Source organism: Triticum aestivum, chromosome 1D (assembly GCF_018294505.1).
Source record: "Triticum aestivum cultivar Chinese Spring chromosome 1D, IWGSC CS RefSeq v2.1, whole genome shotgun sequence".
NCBI classification, from domain to species: domain Eukaryota; kingdom Viridiplantae; phylum Streptophyta; class Magnoliopsida; order Poales; family Poaceae; genus Triticum; species Triticum aestivum.
The window spans coordinates 232,028,028-232,041,074 of NC_057796.1; the positions used below are offsets into that span (position 1 = coordinate 232,028,028).

At 46.2% G+C, this 13,047-nt stretch overlaps 1 protein-coding gene across 1 annotated transcript; it reads right to left on the reverse strand.

Annotated features, from left to right (window-relative positions):
• Nucleotides 1-8,645: 8,645 nt before the first annotated feature.
• Nucleotides 8,646-9,867, reverse strand: LOC123167811 (uncharacterized). Its single transcript, XM_044585675.1, has 3 exons — nucleotides 9,646-9,867; nucleotides 9,386-9,538; nucleotides 8,646-9,212 (listed from the first exon to the last, which is right to left on the reverse strand). Exons 1-3 carry the CDS (start codon nucleotides 9,764-9,766, stop codon nucleotides 8,962-8,964), a joined length of 525 nt encoding a protein of 174 aa, XP_044441610.1. The 5' UTR covers nucleotides 9,767-9,867; the 3' UTR covers nucleotides 8,646-8,961.
• Between the last annotated feature and the right edge of the window lie 3,180 nt (nucleotides 9,868-13,047).

Here is a 13,047-nt window from a genome sequence, read left to right on the forward strand (position 1 = left end):
GCGAGGGAGAGGGAAGACGCACGGAAGAAGACGAGACAACTACTCCTATATAAAAGGCTCAGATGGGCCGAGAAGATGGCTCGACAGTTTGCACACAGCCCATTTTACAGTCCAATGACTCGGCAGTATAATTTTGCAGGTTCAAGAAGGAGTCGAAATCATTAGTTGAGTAGTACTCTTTATAAAGATCACTGTCACTTGTCGCAACCCGAAAGTTTTTCCTATTTTCATAGATTTGTTTATTTAAAACGTTTTATCTCATAAACCGTGCGTCCAAATCCGGAACCGCTTTCATCATTGGATTCCTCACGTCGAGATCTTCAATAATAGATCCCATGTTGATAGGTTTTGACGAACTTTTTTTCACGAAAAAACGAACGAAAAAAACCGAACCGGGAGCACAGATTTTTTTTCCCTTTCTGAAACATGCACGCTCGTGCCTCTCTCGCGGAAGGAAAAAAAGAGGGAAAACGTGTTTTTTTTGGTTTCCGAGGAGGCAAGGCCATGATTCTCGCAAAAGCACAACCATGCCTCTCGCGGAAGCAAAACCGTGACTCTCGTGAAAGGAAAAAAACAGAAAACATGTTTTTTTTCGTTTTCGAGAGGCATGGCCGTGACTCTCACGAAAGCACCACCGTGCCTCTCGCGGAAGCAAAACTGTGACTCTCGTGAAAGAAAAAAAATAGAAAACGCATTTTTTTCGTTTTCGAGAGGCACGACTGTGACTCTCGCGTACGCACAACCGTGCCTCTCGCGGAAGCAAAACCGTGACTCTCGCGAAAGGAAAAAAATAGAAAACACGTTTTTTTCGTTTCCGAGAGGCACGGCCGTGACTCTCGCGAAAGCAAACCCGTGTCTCTCGTGAAAGCAAAACCGTGACTCTCGCGAAAAAAAGGAAACACGTTTTTTCACGCAAAAAAATCAGAATTTTTTTATCCAAAAGCTAAGGAAGACCGGTGGAAAACCGAAACGCTGAAAAAAACCCGTTTAAAAAGCCGAAAACGCGTGCGAAAAAATAAAAAAACTAAATTCGGAGGAAGCGCCCAGAGGGCGACACAAGGCGAATGGCTGAGAGCGCGCCAAGTGACGCTGATCATTGTGAGGCTCCCGAAGAAGCGTCCGTTAACTAGTTACTCCCCCAAGGAGTGCTCTTAGTCTGCGCAGGAGCTATTTCCCGCTTACTGTGAGGATAAAATAAGTGTCGCCTGTAGCGCCCATCCGTTTGGGTCGGCCAACTGGCGTTTTTTTCTGTCGTCGTTTGCTGCTCTTCCGGTTTTTTCTCATTTTTTTGTTCTTTCTTTGTGGATTTCTTTTCTTTCTCCTCGGTTTTCTTTGGTTTCTCTGTTTTCCTTTGTTTTTCACTGGTTGACTCTTTTTTTGCCTGTTTTTGCACTGGTTTTCATCATTTTAATTTGGTTTTATTTGTTTTCCCCTGTCTTCATTGGTTTTTCTTTGTTATCCTCGGTTTTCTTTGTTTTCCACCTTTTTTGGGGTATACTTTAGTTTCCTTTGTTTATTTCTTGATTTTCTTTGGTTTTCTTTGATTTTATTTGATTCTTTTGTTGGTTTTCATCAGCTATTTTGTTGTTCAACACATGTCTAATTTTTCAATACACAATATACATTTTTAGTGTACACGTGGAACATTTTGTTGAGATGCATTGAACATCTTTCAAATACACAATGTATATTTTTTCTTAAATGCATCTTTTGAACACTTTAAAAAATACAAGGTCGATATTTTTTTTAAATACATGGTGTATATTTTTGAATCGAAATAAAAAAGTTCACACACAACGTACATTTTACGTATACATCAGGAACATGTTTATATATATGTTTAATTTTGTTACAGATGTTTAACATATTTCATATACAACTGAAAGATTTTTTTATGTACATGTTGAACATTTTCTAAATACATGATTCACATTTTTTAGTATATGTTTTTATGGGTATTTTCTTTTTCATACATATTATACATTTTTGGTATACATATATCTCTTTTTTCATTTTACTTATTTTTGTATACATATAAACATCTTTCCCTTTAATATTTTTAAAATACATGATTAACATTTTTTAGATCTACTTTTTTCCATAGACCTCTAAAATTATTTTCATAGACTAGGGACATTTTTATACACGTGTTAAACATTTTTAAATACATGACTATTATTTTTCTAAAATATAGGTTTTTATGTCTAATTTTTTAATACACGTGTACATTTTTCTTGTACATATGGAACATTTTTTATACCCATTTAACATTTTGCAAATAAATGTTTAATAATTTTCAAATATATGTGTTAAACAATTTTATTCTACATGTGCTATTTTAAAAAAAATACATGATTAAATTTTTTTGAAATGTGTGATGGATACTTTGAAAATGAAGGCAAAAAGGAAACTGAAAATAAAAATAGAAGGGAAGAAAATAGAAACAAAATTCACCCTTTTTGTTTTTTTTTTCATGTCTCCCCCCCTTGCTCCCACTATAAATAGAGGTGGAGAGAGATCTCCATCTCATCCAAGATTTCACTTGAGGTCTCTCATACAAAGGCACGCAATGATCTTCCCTTCTATCTCCCTCCACGAAAGAGTTTCGTAGTGCCGAAAGGCCGCCTACTCTCTGGCAGGGGTTAGTTCTGGATGGCGAAGCCCTGCTGGATAGGTGACACGGTATGTCTACAACCTGGTAGAGAGATCATATGTTCGATCTTCTGTTTGATGGACTGACTGAGGTTCTGTCCGAGGGAGATAATCCTCGCGGTTGGGAGGTTGTATATTCCTAGCCGCGGGGATCTGCATCAACAATCTTCACCAACTCTACTTCTGTTGTGCTATGAGTTGATAATGATCAATTCAAACATTGTATGCATCTTCATAGTGGTCCTGGGCTGGTGCATGGGTCGGGAACTTTTGTTTTCTGCTGCGTTACCCTACACTGAGTACAAGCACAAATGAAATTCTGGAACAACCAAAGTTCAACACAAGCACAAGGCAGTAGCCATTAACAGTAAGGCACAAATTCTGGAACAACCAAAGTTTGGCACAAGCACAAGATTGTAGTGGTTGTCGTCCTCGGGCTCCAACGGCGACACAGAGGGGGCCTAGGGGGAATGGTCGTGGCCTCACAGGGGCCTCTGCTACCGCTTCCCGGGTAGGAGTAGGATGGAGGCACGGAGCTCGAACTCAATGGATGTGCTACTGCGGTGGGGAGTGGTGCTCGATGGATGCGCTGGAGAGTAACAAAAGGAGTGGGAGAAGTGGGTCGAGCCGCCGAGGGTGTCGGCGCTGCCGCGCTAGATAAGCAAGATGCATGACCTAACCTAGCAAGGGCGCCGCCTCCATGCTCTACTCTATCCTCTGCGTGTGCATGAGGGTGGATTAAAGGAGGGCGAGGGTTCCCGTGAGGCTGTGCGCTGTGACTATAGGTTTGAAGGAAGGCCCAAAATAGTAAGTTGGGGTGGGCATGGGGAGTTGGGAAGTGGGATGTGTCTTGGATTTTTTGATTTTTTTTGGTTTAACCAAATTATTTCGGGTTTTAATCCAAAAAAACCAAAACAAATATGGTTTGCTGTTTTGAAACTAAAACCATAACCATAATATAAAAAGACCAAAATTTTGGTTTCAGTTCCTTTTTTTATTCGGTTTTCTGTTTTGCACACCCTGGGCGGTCACTTTGTACAACCAAACCGAGCACAATCCATTCACTTTATCCTATTGTTGGTTGAAATTGAATGGGGAACCAAAGTGGCAACCTGTCATTAAAAAGCTCAAAAACGGCAAGCGGTTGAAGAAAAATCGATGGCTCTATCTTTGAACAATCAATTGATTTGGATGATGAAGAAGAGGAAAGTGGAGGTGTGGACGTAGAAGCGACCTGCCAAAGAGGAACCGATAGGTGAAGGAAAAAAAAGTGGGAGAAGGAGAGGGCCGCCCGTGACGGCGCAGCAAGCAAAATGTCCACCACATGGGCCGGAAAATTTCTTTTTGCCAAGAAGGAGATGAGGCACCCACTCTTCTTGGATGTGCAAAGGGAGAGGATGGTGTTCAAGAGAGTGAAAGAGAAGTTGTGCATTGAGAAGGAGAAGATAAACATGGAGAAACAAGAGAAAATTGCAAAATAAGAGCTTGAAAATGTGGCGACAATGCACATAATTGAGCTCGAGAGCGAGAGAGAAATTGAGGCTTACCATGAACACGTAAGATTCTAGGATCATGCTGCAAGACACTATATATTTGGATGAGAAAAGTAAAAAATGGCTCGACATGAAGAAGAAGGAGATCAACGAGCGTAAAAAAGACTCGACTGATTCATTAGTGTATGGCTATCTACGCATGAATTGTTAAGAAATTGCATGTGCTGAATTGTGTTTTTTTTCTGCTTTGTCGAAATTATTAAATATGTGATGAATTGATGTTATATTTTTTTTTTGAAAATGTCCAGCAATTGTGGCTATATTGATTCATAGCAGGGAGAACATGGTGATAACAAAAAGTGCGCGACGGTCAGGGACCAAGGAGAAAATGAAGAGAAAAAGTAAAAAGAGAGACCTCTGAAAAACCTACAATCTCACGGTGGTTCCCCGAAGGGGCTCTCAATACAGCTCGCTCCCGCGAGTCTCCATAGCTCCAGTGAATTTCTCAATTCTCTCACAATGTCAGAGGTGGAGGCAATCTTGTTTTGAAAGGTGCATCTATTCCTCTCCTGCCAAATCTCCCAGCATGTTGCAAGGAGCATGGTCTTTGCTCCTTTTCGCTCCCTTGGCGTTGCCCTGTTGATGATTCCTCTGATAATCGTCAATTGTTTCTTATGGCGCCACTCGTCCGTCGGCGTGAAGGTGGAGCAGCCACGCCATGATGCCACCTGTTGCCACACTCTCCAAGCCTCGGGGCATTCCCAGATAATGTGCTTGCTTGTTTCAAGGCTCCGGTGGCAGAGCTGGCAGAAATAGCCATTTGGCCAGCCCCGTCGCTGGAGTCTGTCGTTGGACCAGACTCGGTTTTGCAGCAGCAGCCAGCAAAACACCTTGATCTTCCCTGGAGCCCAAACTTTCCATATGATGCCTTCGAACTCTGAGGTATGCCGGCCCTGAAAATGCATCTGGTAAGCGGAGCTTGCTGTGTACCCTCCTTTTGCCTCCATGTTCCACCGAATTTGGTCCCTTTCTTCTTCATTTAGCAGAATGTTTGCCTCGCGAATTCTTCGGTGCAGCCGCAGGAAGTCCGGTAGTATCAGGTTGATATCACCGTGTTCAAGGTCGTCGATCCATGTTTCGTTTTGTAGAGCTTGGAAAATTGTCGTGTTTTTGCGCTGGGAGTGTTTGAACAAGGCTGGGTAGCCCTGGGCAAGGGTTCCAGGTCCCAGCCATGTTGATTGCCAGAAAAGCGCCGTCTTGCCATCTCCAGCTGTTACCGTTGTTGCTGCAGCAAACAAGGCTCTGTCCACGTCGTCGCATGGCGGTGGTGTGCCAACCCATGGTCTGTCCGGGGCTTTCCAAGCGATCCGTAGCCAGTGTAGCCGGAGTGCTCGGCTGAAACTTTGCAGGTCCAGGATTCCGAGCCCTCCCTTCTCAGTTGGTGCGCAGACCGTTGGCCAGTTTACCTTGCAGCTGGCCCCAGTTATTTCCTCCTCCTGCTTCCAAAGGAAACGCCTCCTACACTTATTAATTTCTTTGAGCAATTTTGGTGGAACCCGCAGTACTGAGAGGGCGAAAGTGGGCATGGCACTGAGGACACTGCGCACCAGCACTCTTCTGCTGGCCAGGGGGAGAAGGCGGCCCTTCCAACCGGCTAACCGGGCTCTGGTCCTATCAATGAGGAACTGTAGGTGCACTAATCTAAGCCGTGTCGTCGTCACCGGAAGCCCTAGATATCTAATGGGGAAGTGGGTGATGGAACCACCAAAACTCCCGAGGATCTCAGAGAGATCAATGTGTTCACATCTAATCGGTGTCGCTGTTGATTTGGCCAGGTTGATGTGCATACCAGTGGCGTTTCCAAATTCAATTAGGATCTCCATAATGGTTTGCACTTCATGCTGGTCCGGGTTTGCGAAGATTACTGTATCGTCCGCATAAAGACTAACTCTAAGTTTGATCTCACGGCCTGGCAGAGGAGCGATCAGGTCGTGTTCCACCGTTGCTTTGAGTACTCTATGTAGTGGATCAATGGCTAGGATGAAAAGGAGCGGTGAGAGGGGCTCTCCCAACCGCAGCCCCTTTCGGTGCACTATCTTCGGCCCGGCGACGCCATTGAGCAGGAAGGTCGATGAGGAGGTGGAGAGGAGGAGGGCAATCCAGTCGCGCCACCGCGTGCTAAAGCCTAACTGTTGGAGCAGCTCGAGCAGATAATCCCAAGATACATTATCGAAAGCCTTGGAGATGTCTAATTTGAGTAGCAGGGCCGGAGTCTTCTTAGAGTGGAGGGACTTGACACAATTTTGCACGTAGAGGTAGCTATCATGTATGCATTGTCTGCGCCGGGGAAATCAAGTTGTGAATCACTGTTGCAAGGCGGAGCGAGAGCACTTTGGAGATCAGTTTTGCAACAGAGTGTATTAAGCTAATCGGTCTGTAGTCATTGATTGCAGCGGCACCATCTTTCTTAGGAAGAAGAACTACAGCAGCTGTGTTGAGCATTTGGAAATTTTCCCCGGCTAGGTGGTAGAACTGATGGAAAACCTCCATGACATCCCTTTTTATGGTTGGCCAGCAGCTTCTGAAGAAAACCCCGGAGAAGCCATCCGGGCCAGGTGATTTCTCCGCCGGTGATTGCTTGATCGCCTGCCACACTTCCTGCTCAGTGAACGGATTGTCTAGGCCACCACCTTGCACCCTTGGCATGTCGATGTAGCTCCAGTCAATAGTGTTTGCTCGGCCCTGTCTAGTCCCTAATGATCTAGCGAAATGACTATGGACAATTTCCTCTTTCTCATCATGGGTGATGGCAACCCCAGTCGGTCCGTGCAACGAGTGAATGAAATTTTTCTGCGCCTGGCATTGATCTTGGCCTGGAAAAAGGCTGTTTGGGCGTCCCCTGCCCGCAGCCATGTTATCCTAGATGCCTGGCGTTTCCGGGCCCTTTCCACCGCTGCCAGCCCAAGAATTCGCAGCTTCAGAAGCTTTCGAAGGTGAAACTCACCCTGCGTGAGCGGCCGGCGTTCCTGCGCTATATCTAGTTGTAGTACTACCAGCGTGGCCAGCTGCAGCTGCATTTTAGCATCTCTAAACAACGATCTACTCCAAATTTTGAGGTCCCTAGCTACCCGGTGCATTTTGATGTTCATGCGAGCGAACGCGCAGGCCGCTGGGGCTGGTCGCTGCCATGCTCGCTGTACCGTCTCGTGGAAGCGCGCGAACCTTGGCCAGAACGATTCAAAACGAAACCGGGGCGCCAATCTAGGGGCAGCAACAGCAGCTAGGAGCAGCGGACAGTGATCCGAGCATGAGGTGGACGTCGCGTGTAGCATGAAATCAGGGAACATGGCCTCCCACTCAATTGTGCTGAAAAACTTGTCTATGCTCGCAAGAGTTGGATCTTGACGCTCGCTACTCCAAGTGAAACGCCTATTTTTACATTTGATCTCACGCAGGCCACCGGCGTCGATTGCCGCCCTAAACTTACGCATGATCCTCCTATTTATGTTGCTATTGTTTTTGTCGCGGGCCTCGTAGATGATGTTAAAATCACCATTTAGGAGCCAGGGCTCTCCTCGGGGAGGGGCGCCTCTCACTAGCTCAGCCAGAAAGATGTCCTTTCACGCGCTCTCAGATTGGCCGTAGACCGTCGTCAGCCAAAAACTAGCTCCCGAGGAGAGAATTGTGACCTTGGCCGTGATGGAGAACTCGCCGATCGCATGGGATTGGATTCTGACCGAGGTCGAATCCCAGAAAATAGCAGCGCCTCCTCTTGTGCCATTAGCTGGCAGGACAATGCAGTCGTCAAGCCTTTGGCCACCTACTTCCCTAGCGATCGCTGCCGTCCACTCCTCAAGCTTGGTCTCCTGGATGCAGAGAATGGCGAGGCGGTGCGTGTTTGCCGTGTCCTGTACTACAGAGCGCCGGGCTGGATTATTCAGGCCCCGGACGTTTCAACTCATGACTTTGCATGAATATAAGAGTTTAGATATGAGGGTCGTGGTTGTCTTGGAGGAAAAATGAGGGGCTGGAGGAGGTTGTATTTGCTCAATCTCATTGTAGTTGCTCTAAGGACCTTATTCTAAGACCGGGCAATCGTCTCTTACAACAAAATATGAGAAACACTCATAAATACAGAAATATAATGAAACTCCAATGGACGTAGGGAAATATAGCAGGAATTGAATTAAACTCCATGGTAGTTTGCATCACTTAAGTTCACATAGACTCGCTGGTAATTACTACTCCCAAACCACATAGATTCGACCATTGGTAATTACTACTCCCAAACCATTGCATTAGCAGAGAAAAAGAACTACTCCAAGACCAATTGGCAACGCCACGAATAATAATAATAACAGATATATTCTTTTTCGGTAAAATTTAAACCTTTTTCGATTATAACAGGTATATTGAATTGAACTCTGACAGACAAGCACAAACACTCCATGGCATCAGCCGAAAGAACACGCACAGCTAGTAGGCATGATAAAGTCTGCAGCAATTTCTCTCTCTCAAAACAAATGTCTGCAGCAATTAGCCTGCCTGAACCAAAGTTCAGAAAAGAACCACTGGTAACTAATACTATGCCGCAAAACCATTGCGTTTGCCGCATTACTGGAGCAGAAAAACCATGAGCTTAACACTATACTCGAAGAACACATCAGAAGATTCAGAAGTGGGACCAGTTACTACTGCACCACGATGGTTTCGTAGCATCGACTCCAGAACGGGGTACTGACCAACTCCTTACTCTGCTTCTCGCGCCTTGGATAATCTTCGCTGAATCGATGGACGGGCGAGTGGGCCGGAGTCCTCAACGGCTGTCGGCCGGGGCCGGCACCACCATCTCCGGTGCAGTAGCCGCCGAACCAACGGACTCATCGGGGTGTGGCAGTGGCTGCGCCTCCGCCGCAGAGGGCTGATCGGCGGGTGGAGGTGGCCGCGGCTGTGTCACCGCCGCAACGAGCTCCTCCTCATTCCCGGACGGCGACGCTTCTGCGTCGAGAGCGGAGACGGGTCTCCACCTGGACGTCACTTCTGCTTCCTCGCCGGCAGCCAAGCGCTCTGCTCTCGGGCCAAGAAGAGACGAAAGGGAGACGTCAGTCCAAGAAACGAATTGCAAGCCAAGAAACGAACTGGACGCCAAGAAACCAAGAAAACCACACTCGCAAGACACCTTTTCTATCTAAGAAACGAATTGAAGCCAAGAAACGAACTGGGAATTGGAGCAAACTTACGGCGACCGGTGTAGTCGCTCCGTCTCGGCGCTGACCGCCGCCCGGTGTTGGCTGTCGGGTTGGCGCCCATTCCTGCCACCAGCACAGACTGCAGCGATGGAGGCGGCGGAGGCACCACCTCCGTCCTCGTGCGCACCCCGCCTATCCCGAGGCCTGCAAGAAACCAAGAAATCAAACTCGTAACACCAAGAATCCAAGAAAACGCGGACATCAAGAAGACGAAAAGCGTGCTTGCTGCTGATATTTTCCCGGGAACCCACCTGCGTCGATCCATACGTCTATGGAGGACACGTCTTCGTCGTCGGTTGAGGCAGGCCTCATCCGTGCAGGTGGCCGCGACGTCCCGGGAGCGTCGCCGGAGGCCTGGCGCTTCTCTACCATCTCGCTCCCCTCGGCAATCACCGCGCACCAAGGAATCGATTCAACGCGTCTGCAGGAAGAGAACCAAACTACCACAGCGAGATGGGGTGGATCGAGCTAGAGAAAGGAAGCTACAGGAGAGGAAATTTATAGGGGAGGGGCGACGCGCGGAGGAAGACGAGAAGGGCACTGGGCTCAGTGCCGCGAGTTATTTGGGCGCGTGACGGCCCACTTGGGCCCGTTTAATGTAGGCGCAATATATGACACACAAACCTGCTCTCAGATAATTCTCAAGATCCGAAAAAAAAAATTCTCAAGATCTTCTAAAAAAAAGATAATTCTCAAGAGAAAAAAAACCTGCTCTCAGATACTCCCTCATTCCCAAAATATAAGGCGCGATTGAATTTGCACGGTCTTTGATGTAGGACTTTGACCAATAATATATATCATCGTATTTGTCTTATAAGACAATTTTATTTCATATATCTATGGGCAGTGCTATGCGTCGGCCGGCGGATCTTTTAAAATGATCCGCCACCCCGCGAGCCATCCATTCTTCTTTTCTAATTTCCTGCAACAATGCTCTTGTTACGAAACATCTTCTTCTCTAACTTTTTGCAACAAGAGACATATTACAAAAATCTCTTTTTATCTAATTTTGTGCAACAAGACCACTAGTGCAAAACTTTTTCTTCTCTATTTTTCTGCAATAAGACCCTTGATGTAAAACGTCTTCTCTTATTTTTCGGTAACAAAACTCTTGTTGCAAAACCTCCATTGTAATAGGATCCTACATCTCTAGCTTATATGTATTCCTGCAACAAGACTGTTGTTGCGGAAACTTGCAAGAACATCGACGGCTGCAGCGGAGAGAGCACCCCGTGGTCTCTGCATCACCCCATTTGTTGCGGCATGCCTTTTCGAAATAGGTGCTCAGTTGCAAGAACTGCAGTACTGAGCGCTCTGCATGAGAAACGGTGCGCTAGCCCAAGACGTGTCTCAAGTGTAGTACGTGGTGGATGTGAGAGGAAAGATCGATCGATTGACCATTAGCTTTCCTATATCTATATAGTAAATTTACTAGTAAAAGGCACGTGCCATGCACGTACAGACTTAAGAATTATTGCAAAATGTTGTATGTAATTGAAAGGGATTGAAGGCATTTTTATTTACTATATAATCAGGTTGTTAGTATTTGTTAACTTATTTTTTTTAAGTAAAGTCCATACACATGCATGCATACAATGATTAGTCAATCTAATTGAGTGGATGTTTACGTAAAAAAGTATTGGTAGAACAATGGGAAAGCTGGGCCATAATATTTGCAAAACGAATTGATAAGAGAAAGTAGAAAAATGGAGAGGAGTAACAAAGCAGCTTTTGGGCTCTCAGGCACCCGTGCTCCTTGTGAGCAATTTTATCAAATTTGCTTAGTAATAATAAAGAAAAATCATGCATGCAGAGCGGGGTGTTCTTTAGCATAGCAGAAGGTTTCAGAAAATGATAGGGCTACCAAGATTTGCATGTCGTACAAAAACAAATCAATAGAAACATGCCAGAGTTCTTACTTTTACACGGGCCATATTTGTTTTTTTGTTTTTTAAACATCAGTACAGACACAAGCGCTCATATACACGTGCATACATTCATCCCTAAAAACGCACACACGCACACCCTACCCCTATGAGCATCTCCGAAAGGTTGAGCCGGCATATCATTTTGAGATTTACGAAGGCACCGTAGACGCCTCGTCGTCAACGGGAATGTCTCCTCCCACTGAATGCGCATCACCGAAAATCCCGAAATAAATCCAGGAATAAATGTGAGCATCAGAATTTGAACCCTGATGGGCTGGGATACCACAGTCCCTCTAACCATCCAACTACAGGTTGGTTCGCCACATGCCATATTTGTTAGAATTATTTTATGAAAATGTATCATTTTTGACAAAAAAAAATGAGAAAATATTTCTGGCACCAAGAGTACTGGTGCCCGAGAGTGCAATTTTGAAAGTACCAAAGTTATTTAGTTACAACACATACATTATTAATCTTATATTTTACTTGTTGTTTCTAATCTGCTAAATGCATCTGTACAGAGGCTGCAGGCTCCATGTGTTTTTTTTTCTCCCTCACCACGCTGCATAGTAGTACTCCTTGCCTCGTAGGTTGACAGTAGTAGTACTGTGGGGCAGCGTCCTTTTATCACGGGGGCCTGCGAAAGATTCTACAGTAGGTGCCAGTGGCCGATAGAAGAATCGCGAGCCTGCAAGTACTCTGCCCATGGCAGTCTAGCAGCACCAAAATGAACTCCCACCTCGAATCCCTGCGTGCTGGGCCGTTAGATTGGCCTATCCTATGGTCTATATAAGACCACGTAGTCCTCTATTCAGAGCAACTAAATCTGAGCCGTTCAATAACAAAGATCCAACGGTCCGTATAACTTGATACTGGTATACTATATAGGAGTATAGATAGACATATGGTACGTGAAAATCATAGTTAAAGATGTGCAACGAAGACCAAAAAAATCAAACTGCGCCTTATATTTTGGGAAGGAGGGAGTAACACTCCTCTATAGAGCGAATGCGAGGATGATTTCTTCTAATTGGTACACTGAACAACTCTGGTGCCAAGTCGTAACTGCCGTTTATAGTTCTTTCATTGTGCATATGAAAGTCCGGCCGCGTTCGTTTGGAGGTAAACGGACACAACACACGGTTCAACACGCGGGAGCAAACGAACAAACGTCCATTTTTCGTTCGGTTTCGACTCATTCCCGGCCCAAATTTTGGCCGAGTTTGCATCGAGATGGGTAGTGTGCGGACGGGCGGGACGCGTGCCCTTGTCCTTCCCTGGCCCGCCCATCGGTGGCACAGACGCCCCTGTTCTCTTCCCCTGCTCCTCCCTCCGCCCCCTGCCATCATCGGGGCCACCCGTCAGCGCCCATTTTCCCAGCCGCCTTCCTCACTTTCCTGCCAGGACACCCGAACCACGATCGCGCCATGCCATAGCTGGCCCATGGCCGTGTTTCGAAGGACTTTTTTTGCCGGTGTAGGTGGCTCTTTGTTGTTGCAGCCGGTCGGGGAGAAGCTACGACCGCCGACAACGCCCATCGACCCCAACACCTTTCGACAGGCGCTGCATAGCCGCAGGGCGCCGCCCGCCAACGCCAACCTTGCTTGCTGCCTGTGGGGAGAGCTCGAGCTGCTCTTCCCGGCCGCGTCTCCACCATGACCGCAAGGTGTTCGACACTTTGCTCACAAGGTACTATGGATAGTGTGGTGAGTATTTTTTTTCTAC

What these genes read in the sequence shown, in the direction of transcription:
- LOC123167811 (XM_044585675.1), bottom strand. Translation starts at nt 9,766, where the DNA reads ATGGTAGAGAAGCGCCAGGCCTCCGGCGACGCTCCCGGGACGTCGCGG. An exon ending in AGACGTATGGATCGACGCAG is followed by an intron (nt 9,539 to 9,645) that starts GTGGGTTCCCGG and finishes GGTTTCTTGCAG; the next exon opens with GCCTCGGGATAGGCGGGGTG. An exon ending in GAGCGACTACACCGGTCGCC is followed by an intron (nt 9,213 to 9,385) that starts GTAAGTTTGCTC and finishes GCCCGAGAGCAG; the next exon opens with AGCGCTTGGCTGCCGGCGAG.